At 33.9% G+C, this 14,394-nt stretch overlaps 1 protein-coding gene across 1 annotated transcript in view; it reads left to right on the forward strand.

The window, feature by feature from the left end:
- The window catches only part of LOC148955730 (uncharacterized), a 60,507-nt gene extending 47,818 nt beyond the window's left edge, over positions 1–12,689 (forward strand). Inside the window, exon 4 of the mRNA XM_089103787.1 lies at positions 11,593–12,689. Coding sequence (XP_088959913.1) covers positions 11,593–11,903 — 311 coding nt within the window. The 3' untranslated portion in view covers positions 11,904–12,689. The remainder of the gene's footprint in view (positions 1–11,592) is intronic.
- The last annotated feature ends 1,705 nt before the right edge of the window (positions 12,690–14,394 follow it).

Below are 14,394 nucleotides of genomic sequence, written 5' to 3' on the forward strand. Positions count from 1 at the left end.
CTATTAGTTTATGCCAGATGTAAAGACAGGTACCAAATAATTTACAGGGTAATTTTTAAGTTGAAGAATGTTCCTAATAAGCTGTTTCATATCCCAGGTGTAGGCGGATATCCGAGCAATTCGCAAGCATACTCGAAGGAAGTCTTAATACACATCGTAACAAGAGCTGAAAGCCAAGGGCGATGCAAAGTATGCTATAAGAACACCAGGCTACAGTGTCTTGGTTGCGGAGTTCGACTTCACAGTGGATGTTTTGAGTTATATCATGGCTATGTTTGTAAATAAGCTGAAAGATTACATAAAGATTATTGAAAGACACTTAAAGATTCGTTACTTATCGGTTAGTTGGGACACTCGCGAGAAGTGATGTTTGGTTAATGCTAATGAAATAAAACAATTTACAATGAAAATATAATAGTTTAGAAACAAATTCGGGCTATATATTTGCACATTAGGGGGGGGATAAAGCATAGTATATATTAAATAGGTAACCTAACCTAGGTACCTATTTTTGCCCCTTCAGCCCTAAAAAACTAAAGTTTAAATATTTTTCACGGAGTGAGTAATACCTCACTAGGCAGTGGAAATCTGTTTTTCATTTGGTTCTTTGAGATTCTATTTGCGGTTCTTGTCGCGTTTGTTCCAGCTAACCGATAAGTACCAAAGATTTATTTAAAAACGAACTTATTCTTTAACATCACTCTGAAGATTAATTAGAAAGGGAAAGGTATCAGTGCTAAAAAGGAGATGAGTTTCAGCTTTCTTGGAAGTGTACTTTAAAAAGATGGCATCCATATGAGTAATCTTAACACAACTCAACCGTCGCAAAATATTCATTTGCAAGGCATTTGCTCAAGTTTAGTGTGAATGCCACGGCTTGAACGTATAAGGCCAAGTTTTTGACAAAAGACTACTCGACAAAACATTCAGCATATTTCGAAACCATTGCTCTAGTAATAACCAATCAATGTTTAAGTAGAGTAATATCAGAAATCTCTCTGCAAGCACATTATTATAGTAGGCTATATATATTTTCGCCAGAAGAGGGTTTTTGTCGCCTGCTTCCGCTCGCCCAGGCCTTCGGTCCTCGCTTCTTTATTATCATGAAACCGCACTTCCGGTTTTTAGTTCGTGTTTATTCAGATTTTTATTGCCTTTGCCTGTTACCATGGCTCCAAAATTGTTCTTCATATGGCGGTGATGACTTCAAGATGGAATATTTGAGCTTATTTTTGAGTGCACGTTAAGGAGTATACAGTCACACGCCCAATTGATTTTCGGCGGTTTTTTCTCACATTTTAATGAAAAACGAATATAAAAAAATCTGCTGATCCAATGCCAAATCAATTCAGTTTGATCAGAAGACAATTAAAGAAGTTAAGAGAAGATGCCATAGTTTGTTGGCTGTAATCTAATGTGCCAATCCTCTGGTGGGGGAAATCCCAGAAATTGAACTTGCAAGGTCAAGAATCAATTAAATTTGTGCTGAAATGATTCTTGATCCTGGCTCTATCTGAAGCTTAATTTGTTGGAATGAAGTTTCTGCTCCTCTGTCGGGGAAACCACGACCAAGAAAACCACGTATTGACACGCAAATTGACGGTTTTCAGACATAGCCTAGTGTTACACTTCCAAAAATGTTGCTTCTCGTAAGAGTACAAAGTCATGCAAGACCGTACCCAGGATTTTTTCCGGAGGGTGTTTTACTCAAAAAAATATTTTTGGGTGGGGACGGGGGTAACACAAATAAAAATCAAAAACGCATACAAAATTTGTTTATATTCATTTTTTTTTGTTTTTACGAGTCAAACATTTTTTTTTGAGGGGGGGGGGTCAAACCTCCCTCTGGGTACGGCCTTGAAGTCATGGTGTGTCGATTGATGCAGTGTTTTGTTTTGTGCAACAATCCCTTATCCTGGAGAAATATGATTGCCTGTTCTTTGGTCCCTAGCAAATCCCAAATCTTAACTTGAACATCCATCGTGAGACACTATATTCTATTGTTAGTCAAAGCAAACTAACCGGTGTCCTCAAGAATCGCGTTAATAATGAACTTTTCTTTGTCTTCGAGACGGTCAGCCGACGCCGAAGCTCCCAATTTAATAATTCACAAATGACCTTCACAATTTTGCTAATAAAGTGTTCTATTTTCATCTTATTTTATTTTAACCAAACTTCACTTCTCGATTGTGTTTTATATAATAGAAAAGTACCTACCCTTATTTTAATGTACACTTTAACCTGAGGAACAAAGAAGCCTCGGTAGAAATATAGATGTTTCTCTGAAGCCGATAGTTGAACTAAGGTAAAAATAATTAAAAGCAATAATATAGAATTGCAGAAGGATTTGTTCGTTATAGCAGTGGTAAACAACCTAATTGATTTTTAAGGTCATTTTGGAAATGAATCCTAACTCTATGGGCCGCATATAAAAAGTGTATCCGTTTTTTATATTGACCTTTTAGATTTACATATAATCGTGAATAATAGAGTAATAATGATACTAAACACACATTGTAAAGAACCTTGGCACTAAAAATGAAGGGAAAATATATGAATATAATCAAATATAAAAAAAAAACGAAATCGAAAAAAAACTTCGAAATTTTTAATCGAAACAAAAAAAAAATATTTACTTTATTTGTGGGATCTTTTGTGGTAAGTGTTTTAAAAATCTACTTTCGTTTCTGATCGTTCAAAAATGTATTCGAAATCAAACTTAATTTTATTGCTGTAATTTTGGCATTTAATTCTGATTTTAAAGTAGATGAAATAAAATGAATTCTCCAGAAGCCAGAACGTTTCAGCTATACGTAGTTAGCATTATCTGGGAAAAGTGGGTTGTTTTTAGACAGACTGCTAATTAAAAATGTTCTCGTTTACTGAAAGCGCTCTTGTTAGATAATATTGTTAAGTTCTCATTCACTGTTGTTGCTTGAAAGATCTTTCTGTATTTATTTGCCAATCATTTTGGCCCATATTCAATAAAACTTGTTGTACTAAAGTTTTTTTGCTGTTAAAATATGTTTTTTGTCAGAGATAGCAAAGACTATATCGAATTCTTAAAAAAAATGATATTGGCGGCTATTTATAAAATACCTGAAAGATACTGACATGAAAATTTAAATCTCTCTGACGGACAAACAATCAAAGGTAAGGTAAAAGAATACCATAGGACTTAGGACAGAGATTACGGTAAGTAGTTTTTTTTCTTTTTGTCGTCAGTGTTATGAAAAACCATTTGTCGTGTACTTTAAAAATTTTGCCTTATTAAATTAATTAATTTGGAATTTTATAAATTATTAATAATATTTTAAAATGATGGCTTTTTCTATCCTCCCGTGGAGATATTCCTATTTGAACATAATCTTCATTGTCGACTTGTCTGTTATTTGATACACTTTGGTATCTTTCTTGCACAAAAAGTATGCACTCTTTTTTGGCCTCTGCGTACGGGTTCTGTCAAAATTGGTCCTAAGAACCTCTCACTTGCAAAATTGAAAACTGTAGTCCTCTGTTTGTAGCTTTTAAATCACTAGCCGTCTCCCCCCCCCCCCCCGACCTCCATCGGGTAAATCTTTTACTAAAAGTGGACACTTATGTGACTCCTGTGTTTTTTTCTTCTGAACACTTCGTATAAAAGGAATGATCGTAGAAATTTTGAAGAGTTCTCATTCAATTGGAAATGAAAGTTCTAGTGCCCGCTTTAAGATTCAAAAATGGTTTGATTAAAGAAAGATGCCCTTTTTGACAAAAAAACTACATGTTTTTATCACGCCAAAATATTTTCATAAAAAAAGAATTGCCGGGAAAGAATTTCTCGTAAAGGCAAAATGTTCAGAGGCACTTTTGCGGGAATATATTGTATTTTTAAGGGAATTGGGAGAGTTGTCAAAACTTTAAAATTCGTTTATTTTCTTCTAAACCATGTTTTATTTTTTATTTGGCCACACTGGATAGACACAATAATCAAACAAACCAAAAAAGAGGTAAATTTTCAGCTAATAAGCGAAGTAAGCGAAAACAATTTAGAAAACCAAAATATTAAAACTGCAAGAAGCAGCAAATACAAACGAAAAACTGAACACAAAGCAAAATTAAGATGCGTCGAAAAAACGAAGAATCTAAAAGGCTGAAGTAAAACAGCTACCCTCTTACGCTGGAAGTTACGATGATTGAGTTTTAAAATTTCGCAGAGAAATTATTTTCAAGCTTAGCTTATGAATTCGTCTAATTGTTTTTGACGCAGTTACTTTCCTTTTCTGCGTTTGTTCACTTGACCTCCATATTTTTAAACTTTTTTTGTCACATAAATTTGTTAAATATCCCAGCCATTTTTGGCCACTTCTGAATGTTCTATCACTTCCAGATTTTATCAGTATATGCACTTTCTATTTGAGTGCAGCAACGCAAAGTCAAAATTCCCCCTCTTGTGTACTATACCTCCCCGTCTGCGTCAACAAACACGGGTGATTGGGCACAATGAAAATTATAAACCAAATTCCATTGTTTAAGACTTAATAGCGAAGCGGTAAGCACGGTTTCCTGTGGCTGTGGTGGGTTTAAGTCGAAAATAGTAAATATAAAAAATAACTCGTTTTCAAAATGAACTAAACAAGGAGCACAAAACGGATTTTTCTTATTTAACTTTTTTTTTGCTTGTTTTCCTCATCTTACTGACTTGTTTCATTTATGCATTTATTACTTAATCAATTTGATATCTATGTTATGTAAAGCCCAATGCGTTTAGCGCCCATTCTTCCATTTATAATCATAGATTCATGAGAGAAAAAAATTTTTTTTAGCTCATTTTGAAAACAAGTTTGAGAAAAAAAATTTTTTGCTCATTTTGAAAACAAGTTTGAGAAAAAATAATATTTATTATTTCTATTCTGTTCAAATACAAATCAAAATAGTTTTAATGGCCATGAATGAGAGAGTGAAAATGTGGCGGAAGCCTATTGTAAATCAATGCTTTGTTTCATTTGTTGAAGATTTTTTTCCTTTTTTTCAATTTCATGTATTTTATATACTCCTCGATTTTGAGGGAAATATATAAAAAATAAACAATAAGAAATAAAAGTTATAAACTTTTTTCAACATGAGGATCATGAAAGGGTGATGAGTAGACGCTCTGAAGTTTGAAGAATTTTCAGTGATACAAAAAGAAATATTTTTTTTTCCAACTAAATTATATCAAATTGAAAAAAACTGTTATAGTTCCGAAAGTAAAGTTTTTATGGATCAATCATGAATTACGGAACCTCATTGAGATACCACAACAAATTTGGCATACCGGTAAAATTAAACGCTTCTTTGTTTCTTCTCTATTCGGAAAAAAAAATTCCAAAGTGGAGTTGTAGAAAACACATGCGTTGCAAACTTAGAGTCATGAGACTTTCTTAATGCATAATTGTCAAGTTGCACTTTACCTTTTCCTAACAAACCATACGTTGTACGAAATTTCTTTACTTTTTTTTAACTCAACCAGACCTGACGTTTTTTAACATGACTAGATTATGTGTCCATTTTGTCAATGACTCAATAGGAGCACCCAAATATGTCAGAGCATTAGTTTGTTGCCTATTCTCTCACGCAGAACCCTCAAAATCTCCAAAATTTCATTAATTTTGCTGTCATTTATATCTAGTGATTACAATAGTAAAAAAAAAATTTTTTTAGCTCATTTTCAAAACAAGTTTGAGAAAAAATAATATTTATTATTTCTATTCTGTTCAAATACAAATCAAAATAGTTTTAATGGCCATAAATGAGAGAGTGAAAAGTGAAATTTTGCGCGAACTTTTCATGAATTTATTTCTATGTTTCGCCGCTACCCTAGATGATCACCATGACAGACGAAATTTATTAGAAATTTAAAAATGCGTCCTCAAAAATGTGAACTGACTTAGGTTTTTTGAAGCATCGAAGGCTAGTGTAGAATCCAAACTTTCTAGTCTATTTTGAAATTTCAAAGGTTTGTCTAAGGATAATTTTGGCTCATCTCCTAGTTTTTAATGTTTCCTATCTCCAAGTTTTTAATGTTTCGATGATATGTAAAAGTTGTCATTTGAGCAAGGGTTTATATAAATTTCACTATGAATACACGCCTTTTTACTTATAGGTATAGAAGAGGACCATAGGTTGGACTCTGAAAATTTTAAAAGCTAAACCAGGAATAATGCTAAATTTTGAAATCAGGATCGTAATTTCAAGACTTTAGAAAACTAACGGTAAAATTGTTATAATTTTTCTTTCCTAGACTAAACAAAAGCAGAGCAAGCAGAAGCTAATCTCTTAAAATTACGATTAGTGTTTGAAAATTTAACGTGGCTCCGGGCTAACGGCGAAAGCTGACTGCGAAAATTTGCAAAATCTTGTCTCTACTTTTTGTCTGTCTCTATGGTTTTATCCTCTCCAGAATTAGAATTTAAAGAAAAACGTGTGAAATAAAACTTCAAATTTCTAATGAGGTTTCGTCAAGAATAGGAATTTCACTTCCTTATCTAAATTTAAAGATTTGGAATTTGTCTTAATCAATTATAAATATTCTAATTATAGTAATAAGTAATACGAAAGAAAATAATCCTAACTGTTCTGATTACAAAATAAACAAGGATTCTGAAACAACCGAATTAACCATAATTAATATTTTGTAAATCAGTTTTTAAAAAAATGAACCTCATCATAAAATACGCTTTTTAAATCATCCAATTTTTGCTTTTCAAGGGAGAAGAATATAAAAGTTAAGGGGAAATACATTTTATGTGCTTCTTTTTGTAGATGTAGAAGAGTGTAATCCTTTTTTTGTGTTACAGTTTAGCACAACTTTTAGAGTTTTTTTTGTTTTGTTCTTTTTTTCAGTATTCTTTCGTTGTCTGAAGTTTTGACATCGCTGAAGTTCCTTACCTGAAGTTTGCCAATAACTGCCTTGTAGATTTTAGTAAGTACTTCCAAGTATATTTGTTTCGGTTTGATTTTGTTAAATCTTCGAGTGATATATGAACTTTAGTGCGTACTAAACTTGAATTTCTTGCCATTAAGGAGGAAAGGCTATATCTGAAAGTTGATCAACAAGTTGAGTAGCGGGCATTGAGATTGAGCTAAACTGCCAACTTCATGAACCATTTATCATTATTCACATTTTGGGAGCTGTATATTGTAAATTTCCATTGAAATTATTCTATCCCAGACTCCCAGGGGCGCATAAGTTGAGCTTTCTTCTCCTTCCTGTATATTAAGTCAATTTTGTTGCGCGAAAACGCAACTATTTTTTTCCGGTCTTTTTATTGCAGCATCAAACCGAGATAGTTGTTCAAAGTAGGGGCCACAACCACTGTCCCTAGACTGTCTGTTTAATTCATTGAAAGTTGAAATTATAGCTTTTCTGTAGAAGTTTAGTGTTCTTTTTTTTCTATAATGCTAAATTAGCGGTATCTTTTCGAAGCATTCGCAGCCTCTCTAGAGTCCTAAATTCTAGTCCAAGGTCGTTTTAAAATATGCCATACCCATTTTGCAGTTATTTACCTTGTAGACATTCTATCTCTGGGTATTTCATGAACTTGTGAAACAATATTTGGTGTATACCAAAATGAATTGTCTTCACAGTTAGTGCAGCCAAACAAGGGGAAGGGTTTTGAGATTTAAGAAGTTTCAAGCTACCGCTGTGGATATGATGAGTTGGTGCATTTCCTCCTTTGTATATAAAGCCCTTCCCACTGAACCGTCCTAGCTGAGTGGTTTGTACACTAGACTTGAAATCCTTTGTCCCTGAGCCCTGGACTTCGAGGACTTCGAGTCCTGGTGTCGCTGGTTATTTGGTTCGGAATGAGGGTCAGTGGTGTGACTCAGTAGGCTCAGCCAGGGTCGGTCCATCATGGGGTCCATAAGCTTAGCATGGGTAAGGTAAACAAGGAAGGGTATTTGAAAGCACAGGATGTCTGGCCCCCAACCCCTGTCGTACTTCCTGGCCGAAGGACCATGAAACGGAGATCAGTACCGCCGGGACGTACTGTAAGGTCTAATGCCCTATTATTTACCTTTTTTACCACAGGCACTAATTATGCACTGGAAATATGTTACGTGTATTTTGACTCAGTTGCGAACTGCTATTTTCAGTTGAGGATAAAACGGGTTTGAAATTAATAGTGAAATTTTAAAACTACGATTCTAGTCTCACTGAAGATCTCTGATTGGCTTGGTAGCTCACAATTAAAAAACTTGACCATCAGTCCTTCGATTTTGGCCCATGTTTACGAATATTGGGGCTTGAAAGCTTCGTGCTTGGTCCAGAGTAGCATGACAGCTCCTGTTGAGTATCCTGTGTAAACCAGATTTGTCTTCTACTGTTCGGACTAGGATTGAAGATTTTTTAAGAAAGCGATTGAATGTACAGGAGGATTTTTCTGTGCCTAGTATTACAAAAATTCCTCATTTTCATTGCAAGGACCATAAAGTAGCATTGATTTCCGGATTTTTGGAAGGCCTTGCCGGCCAATCTTCGCCTTCTACTGTCTGTCCTTTGTTTCTTTATTAATTGAGTGTATGTACATTCACAAAAATTGGATCCTTCGCGGGGCACTTCGCGGAATAAATCTGGCTGTAGGCACTATAAATGGATAGTATATTAGCTCAAACCTTAGCAACCACAAAAATAAATACTTGGCCTCAGAAAGGACTGTAAAACCCATTGTATATCAGACGATTTTGACGCTTCATCTGCATCACTTGTTTTGGCCACTAATGTTTACCTAATATCTAACAGTGGCCTAGCGCCGATGACAAACTTAGTTCTTGAAATTGCGTGATTTATGGTGGTAAGTCGAGACAGTGTTGCAATTGCGGACTTTCACGTACAGAGTACCATGTCTACTGAACAAGATTTATTTTTAAAACCGTTGCCATGTAAAGTAGGTAAGACTTTTTATCAATAAAGCAGTTTTGGTATCTCTCTTTTTTTTTGCTAAGGCTGGGTTATCTGTGGAAAACCTCAAATTTTGCAATTGCGTCACACCATTTTTTTTTTTTTTTTTTTTAAGTAAATCCATTCCACTTTTTAGTCTGAACACACTAATGGTCTGGTTGCGAGAAAGTTTGAATTAGTTAGTGTTTATTTTTGTGTTCGAACCGAGAATATTTCTGTAGTGTAAGTACCTGGTGAAGCTGGCCTCTAAAATCAGTTTTTTTTTTGTTTGTTTTTTCTTATGAGTGGTGGTAGAAAGGTGTTTTGTCTTTTTTGTGCTAAGCTTTTTTTTAGTGGAGTATCTAAAGTAAGGAGTAAATCAAGTGATTTGTTACTAAATCTTTAAAAATGGAAAATCAAACCAGTTCGAACTGGTTTCTGATTAGATGACGTATTTAAAGATTCTTTTTATACCACTTTTGTTATTGAAAGTTTTGTTACTTAAAAGTTAAGTTTTTTTTTGTTATTGAAACTAAGAGAAATTTTTTTTTAGTTTTTCTGACTTATTTAGGATTCAAATTTAGTGAGAAAGCTTTAAAAAGTCTAGTGTTTTACAATCAGATCTTAAGTACAGTACGTTTTGGTGTCGTTTCCTTCTTCTTCTTCAAGTAGCGTCTCTACTTGTGCAGGAGGTTGTGGTTTTAAAAGTAGCTGGCTCTGTTCATTGTTTTACATTTAGTCCTTTATAAGAAGCTCTTTGGTTCTTACTATCAAATATAGATCTCAGCTTTGCAACTTAAAATGATTATCGCTTGTTTCTTCGTAAAACACTGTGACAACACCTGTCCGTAGCAGCAATAACAGAAAAATCCCTGGCACATTTGAAAAATGTGCCATGAAAAATCGCTTGACAATAAAAAACAACTCCGGAATTTGCTTATATTTGTGGTACCTCCGTATTATATAGTACACACTCGAGAATTTGGATCACGAAGATGAGACATTAAGCGGTTTTCACGGTCTTTATAGCAGACAATTAGCTTCAGCTCGGTGGAAATTACATTTTAGCTATATTTTAATTAAATATTTAGTTGTTATTTTGGGTAAGTTATATTAGGTATTTAATATAATGTGTTCTGTGCGGCCCCCCTACCATAATTCTTTGTTGTAGTTCTCATAATTTTCTTACTAAAGTATTGTATTTTCAGCGGATTTTTTTTTTTTTATTTCATTGGCTTTCACCAAACTTCACTTCTCGAGCGTGTACTATACAATACGGAATACCATGTTTATGTCTTAGGAAAAATTAATCGCTTAAAAACTTTAGCAACTACGATTGATCATTAGTTGAAACACTGAGCGATTGGTTAGAACACTGAGAACTAAAAAAAAATCATTTTGCTTTGTTTAGTGAACAAAAGGTTCAATTATCAGAAAACCTAATCCCGGTTTACAAGCTAGACATCCGTTAAATACAAGCAATTGATGGGTTTTAGTTGTTTGAAGTAAAAGTAGGCGTGATGTTGGGATAAAAATTAAGTTTTCCAAGTTAGGTCGTTTAATTTACAGTATTGCATCATTAGAATAAATGTAAAAAAAAATTGGTTTACTATTCTTTTCCGCTAAAAAGTGTTTTTTGTTTTCTGCTACCTGGAATATTTGAAGGTTTTAAGATTAAAAACAAAAATTTGGATGGTATTTTATAGTTATTCTTTGACAACTTTCTGTAACATTACTGTCTCATAGTCTCGAAGAAAGGTAAATTCTCAGGTCGCTGGGGAGAAAAATTATTTTTATTTTTTGGTGCATTTTGAGATGACAGCCTTTTTTGAGCTTTTTCCTATTTTTATTTTAATATCCTTATTTCTTTTGAGAATTCTTACGCATGTGATGTCTTAAATCGGTAGTATAATTTTACGTGACTTCCATAAAATCTATTCAGCCTACAGGGTCCTACTTTCTAACAAATGTTTTTGTTTTAGGGAGTCTCTTAGAAAAAGAAGAAGAACTTCGCAATATCATGCAATGACTCAGTACAAACATTAATTTGTAACGTTTTTGCGTTGATGTTGTATTTTTTATGAAAATTTGTAATAAAAATAATTTAAATAACTTTAGTCTTCATAATATCTAAGTTTTACTGCTAGTATTTGCTTTTCTTTCCGTCTGAATGGTCGTTGCGTGGCTGCTTCAATTACCCGTTCTTTTTTAGATCTCTCTTCCATTCTTCGAGCTTTGCGAACAAACCGGAAAAATCTTGGACAAGCAGTACAAGCAGTCCTTCGCGGAAGCATAGCTTCAAGTGCTGCTCGATCGTTTGAAGTCCCAACTTCGACGCTGCATGATGCTTTGAAAAGGCTTGGGATAAAGCGTCAGGCTCGTAAACGAGGACAATCATCTACTTGCACTCTGCTTGAAAAGTCATCTTTGTCTTTTCTGAACTCTGTCAGAACTGAAGAAAAGAATAATTCCTTCTTTTGCTGTTCATAATTTTATTTATTCTATTGGAGGTTTGCCAATCGTTCTTTATCTATTTTCTTCTGTGTTGTGTCCATTTAGTATATAAATCACCATACTAAAAGCATAATAAATATTATGTGAGGTATAATGTCGCTCTAGTCCCTATTCAGTTAAGCTTCATAGTAAGGAGTCATCCCAGCGATAGTGTCAGTATTTTTTTTTATTTCCAGGGTCTTCTCAAATCATGGTCTTCTCAAGACCTATACCTATACTACCTAGATGGGATATTGGAGGTAGAGACGCAATGCATGTTACGACTATCAAGCAGGCAGCTACATTTGTGCAATATGGCTGGAGTATACATAAAGCAGCCAAAAGCTTCGGAATAAAGAAAGGAACACTCCATAGTTATTGTAAAAAATATGGGATACAGAGTAAACATGTTTTTAAAAAGAAACAATGTGAAGAAACACCTCCCCCATTGCACTTCCTGGCTGAAGGGCTTCAGCCAACAGAAGAGCACCGCCGGTTCGGACCTTAAGGGTCTAGTGCCGCATCCTTTACTCTTTTTTTACCTCCTCATGGCAAATCTGTATATTTTTAATGTGGTTTTCTTTTTATAGTGGTCTGTAATCGAGAAGAAGCGACATTTTTTTCAGTTTCATGGAGTACGAGCTAGCTTATTTGAATTCGACAAAACTGTCAATGACCTGTGACCATATTTGACATTTAGTCTTTGCTTGTAGCCTCAGGCTCGTCACATAATATTACCGATTTCCCGTTCCCAAAAACAAAGGGAATGATTTATTTTTCAACTAACTCTTTCTTAGAATTGCTAATTTAAAAAATCGCTTACGTCTACCGTATTCAAGCACTTCGTCTACCGCACTTCGGGATGTGGGCTACTAGTATTGAAAAAAAGCAATGTTTTTTTTACGATTGTAAATAATCAAAGTAAAAGCAATGAATGGTAGTCTGAGTAAACCTGTAATAAAAATTGTCGTAAGAGTTAATCCAACAAGATTCCTCACAACTCCATAAAATTGGAAAAAAGTCATTTCTTCATAAGGCAATTTCTTTTTAACATCATATTTTTAGGATGTTGAATGATAGTATTTTGTCTTTTTATAAATATTTTGCTCTAGCCTGATAATCCGCGATATGTTGTGTTTAGAATACTTTTTTAGGTGCTTCTTTACGTCAGAACTTGGAGCGAGAAGTTTTGCAGCGCGTAATGGAAGGCGGCAGCTACTACAAAATTGCGCAGGATATGGGACTTGCTCGGAGTTCAGTAAGAAAAATAGCCTTGAAATTTGGCTACAAGAGTGTAATGTCTAAATACCAAGAAAAAAAGAATCAAAGACCGTACTTGTAAGAATTACGAATAACAATAACGAATAATAAAGAATTACGAATAAAGACTAACGACTTTTAGTCTGTATTCTATTATATAAATTCTTATTGTGGCTTGTGCTTTTCTGTTCTACAGTGTTGATTAAACTGTTTGTGATTCCTTTAAATTTTTCTTTTGTGTCATAAGTTCATTTTCGTTTTTTTTTCTATTTGTTTTGTTGTCTGTAGTTACGTGATTTTTAAATAAACAAAAAAAATGCCAGTGTTTCATTGCTACAGTTTCTCAATCAGGGTTGTGTTTTTTAGACATTTGAAGCGAAAAAAGTATATTTTTTTTTATAAGTAATGTCCTATGAAATGTTCATCATTAATGTTCTGTTATTAGTATATTATATATAGTAGTATTATACATCGTGTTATAGTTAATAATATATATAATAAAATAACTAATATTTTACACGTTTCCTCCCCTATCTGTGGGGAGATTAACGAACCAGAATAAATTCGAAATTGACAGGTGTTTTGTTTATTGTTTTCATATTAAAATAATTAATATTCTATTAAAGTTTATTTGCCCAACATTCATTCTACTTGAGGAATGTGTAGGTTTTTTTTGTAACTATCTCTCCTGCCTCAGGCAATTAATTTTTTACCAAGATCATAACGCTTCATGCATGCGGTTTTGATTAATAGCGGTTTTAAAGCCTATGGAAACTGATGGCTCGTATCGTTCTTAGACATGGCAGACACAGAAGTTCGTTCGGGTTCTATCAAGCTTTGACAATTGATGGGAATGTGTAATCAGAATAAGCTGCACCTAAATCAAGATAGTCAAAACTTAGATATGTTTGACTAAGGAAGGGTGGATCTTGCTCGAATAGTGCAATGAACCCACAGTTTATTTTCATTTGGGTTTATCTCCTGTTTTCTCCTTCACTGGCAATCTACTAGCGTCAACAAACTAGAAGAAATATTTAAATGGTAATCCAATACTGGGTACTTGTATGACATACCCCCTACCTAATGTTGTTCTAATATGATTCTCTGACGCCCCATCCTAATGAAATATACCAAGGAAAAATTTGGGCTATATATTTGCACATTAGGGGGGGGGGGGTAGGGGGGTAAAGTAAAGCGGATCTTCATGCCTAATGTGTTTGGTACAATTATTCTGCATATTTGTAAGAATTGTTTTCTAACTTCACGCTGTCCAAATACTTTACCCCCACCCCCTAATGTGTGAATGTGTTGCCCAAATTATATATTTACCATCTACTCTGTCACTTCTCTTTGTCTTGTCTCACGTTAAGCTGAAAGAAACTAACTAAAAAAAAAACAGTTCTATAATGTGTAAATGAATGAACAGCTTGAGCGGTAGGGGGTTTATCTTACAAGTACCCAATACTGAAATGGATTTCAAATACTGTTAAGCAAGACCAAAGTAAGGTGTACTCTAGGTCGTATCTAGGGGGAGGGGTTTGACCCCCTCCCCTTATTTTTTTGTCTGACTCGTAAAAACATAAAAAATGCATATATATATATATATATATATATATATATATATATATATATATATATATATATATATATATATATATATATATATATATATATATAAATTTTGATGGATTTTTAACGTTTTTGTAAACCCCCCCCCCTAACAGAAATCAGGGCTGTGG

The sequence above is a fragment of the Artemia sp. Qi Xiang Cuo genome, chromosome 2 (assembly GCF_049724085.1).
Source record: "Artemia sp. Qi Xiang Cuo chromosome 2, ASM4972408v1, whole genome shotgun sequence".
Classification (NCBI taxonomy): domain Eukaryota; kingdom Metazoa; phylum Arthropoda; class Branchiopoda; order Anostraca; family Artemiidae; genus Artemia; species Artemia sp. Qi Xiang Cuo.